Source organism: Diachasma alloeum, unplaced genomic scaffold (genome assembly GCF_001412515.2).
Source record: "Diachasma alloeum isolate Michigan unplaced genomic scaffold, Dall2.0 Dall_scaffold_00742, whole genome shotgun sequence".
Classification (NCBI taxonomy): domain Eukaryota; kingdom Metazoa; phylum Arthropoda; class Insecta; order Hymenoptera; family Braconidae; genus Diachasma; species Diachasma alloeum.
The window spans coordinates 258,072-260,424 of NW_021680872.1; the positions used below are offsets into that span (position 1 = coordinate 258,072).

General features: G+C 47.4%; 1 protein-coding gene across 1 annotated transcript; it reads right to left on the reverse strand.

Moving 5' to 3' along the window:
- Window positions 1-489: 489 nt before the first annotated feature.
- LOC114841538 lies at window positions 490-2,037 on the reverse strand. Its single transcript, XM_029126556.1, has one exon. The coding sequence runs from the start codon at window positions 2,035-2,037 to the stop codon at window positions 490-492; it is 1,548 nt and encodes a 515-aa protein (XP_028982389.1).
- Window positions 2,038-2,353: the final 316 nt, after the last annotated feature.

Here is a 2,353-nt window from a genome sequence, read left to right on the forward strand (position 1 = left end):
TTTTATATTATCCTAGAAATTTCCATTCCGAAAGATGTGGGAATAGGGGGTAGAAAGTGACCTCATTTAATACCCAGGGGAATCTCTAATTCAATTTAAAAAAACCCATCCTATTTCACACCATAACTTGCGGATAAAATGTAGAACAAAAATTTTCACCGCAGAATATTTTTGGGTTATGTCGACATATTGCGGAACGAAATACTGCATCATTTCCCTGATGATGAGATCTTAAATGAGTCCAAGTGATGGGCCAGAAAGTTTCTTATAATCGTAAAGCAACGACTGATTTTGCCACATTATGCGGAAGAATCTGCGATCGAGAGTCAACGGCCGCAACATTTTTCGGCGTTATGTTGGCAGCATGCGGAGCGAAATCGGTATTTTTTTTTGAGGTGAATATAATCTCATGAAAAATGATAACTCATTTCCGCATTATGTCGACTTCCGCGTTATGTAGCCAGCTTGCGGAACATTTTCCTCATGAAATTAACCAACAAAGGCCTCCTCGGAGTCATCCCACCCCCTCAGATGATTCTTCTTGAAAGCATGCCACGCCAGTTCAATGAGCAGCTGACCAGTAGCAAGGCAATGTCCATACATCAACAACTGGAAAGCTGCCCCCATCTTGTCCATGCCCACGGATTCCTTCTGCTCCTCTACATGCTCCCGAAACTGCCTATCCTTCTCATCGCTCTCCCACTTCTTCAAGAGCCCCCCCTCCTGAATTATCCCAATCACTTCATTAAGTTTGTCCTTGAGGAAGAACCTTTTCCGCGTGGCATGCAGCCGCCAGAAGCTCATGAGGGACTCCTCCATCACGCGGAGCTGTCCCTTTACCGTGCCATCATTCGTCTCCTCATACGCGTTTTTGGCGATGTGATCTTTAAAGTAATCCGCAGCATTGGCGTCCATGGTGCACCCGACATCCCCCGCCTCAACCGCCCTCTGCGCGCACTTGGTGAAGTTCCCCTCGACCTCCAACTGCCCCACCAACTCCATCCGCTCCTGAATGCTGGAGTGACTCAACACAGTCTGCTGCCAGGACGGCACCAACACCGTGAGTTTACTGTCAATCAACCCTCGGAGAGTCTTGATATCCTTGTAAAACGACGAGCTGAGGTCGTTCACCAGTCGTCCCTCGTAGAATTCCACCAGGAAGAATGACCAGATGACGAAGGATATGCAGAAGAGCCTCTCCGACGCCCGCGTCCCGATGAAATCGAAGTGCTGATAAATCAGAAGTCTCCATACATGTATGAAGATATGGGTATCCTTCTCCACACGGAGGTACACGACGAGGAGGATCATCACAATGAAGAAGAGGATCACCACTGTGAGATCAACGGACGAAAACATGTTCAAGATTCCGCGGATTGGACGAGTTCTTGGAACGATAACCACCAGAGCTGTCCGCCATCTCGGGTAGAGAATGTCCAGCTCCTGTCCATTGATGGACTCCAGGTAGAAAGAGTTTCCGAGGATGTCAGTGTCTCTCATAAGCAGATCACCAATTGCTGCGGTTCTCTTTCTGTTCGACAACTGGAAGAAAGTATCAGCGAATGTCACCTGTTTCATGCTGGACTTCATCGTGAAGTTCAAGCGCTCCGAGAGGAACGTCATCAGAGCGTAGTCACCGCCATCCATCGGTGCCGGGTGAGTCTTGGGGTAGACGTAGGGTGGATTCTCATAGAAGGCTATGCGGACCGGGTACTTATGGAGATTCTTCAACTTGTCCGGAAAGAATTCGCTGGTCAGGTTCATGAGTTCACCAGGAGGATTCTCGGTGCCAACCAGAAACGGATTGTACGTGTGGATCAGTGGGAGGTCTTGGGTAGGGGTGATCGCGATGACGTTCAGCATCTCTCGTTGCCAAAAGCCGTGCAGAATCGATTTGATGCTTTTTACGTGGGAGTCAGTGCAACTTCCGGTGATCAAAAGAGCTATTCGCGTCGGTGCCGACAAGTAGCTGCGATGCACTTGCTTCCAGTGGTTCATCCACTCGAAGCTATTGATGATTGCAAAGATGTGGGTCATCTTCGTGCCGGTGGCAAAAGGAGTCCTAAAATCTGGAGGAAAAAGAAATCGAAATGTTCAAAATTTAGTCAATCTGCTGACAGGACTTTCTAGTTAAGGAGGTCATATCTCTGGACCTATTAGGGATAGATGCGCGGGGTCAGGTTCATTAGAAAGCTCGATAAATCTAACACTAGCTTCAAAAGATACGAGCGGTTTTGCCCCACTTTTTCCTGAGATGAAAGCACCGAATTCACCAAAATTTTTCTTCTTGCAATATCTCGAGAAGTTGATCAGATATGAATCCTATGGAAAATTTTGATGGCTATCTGATGAG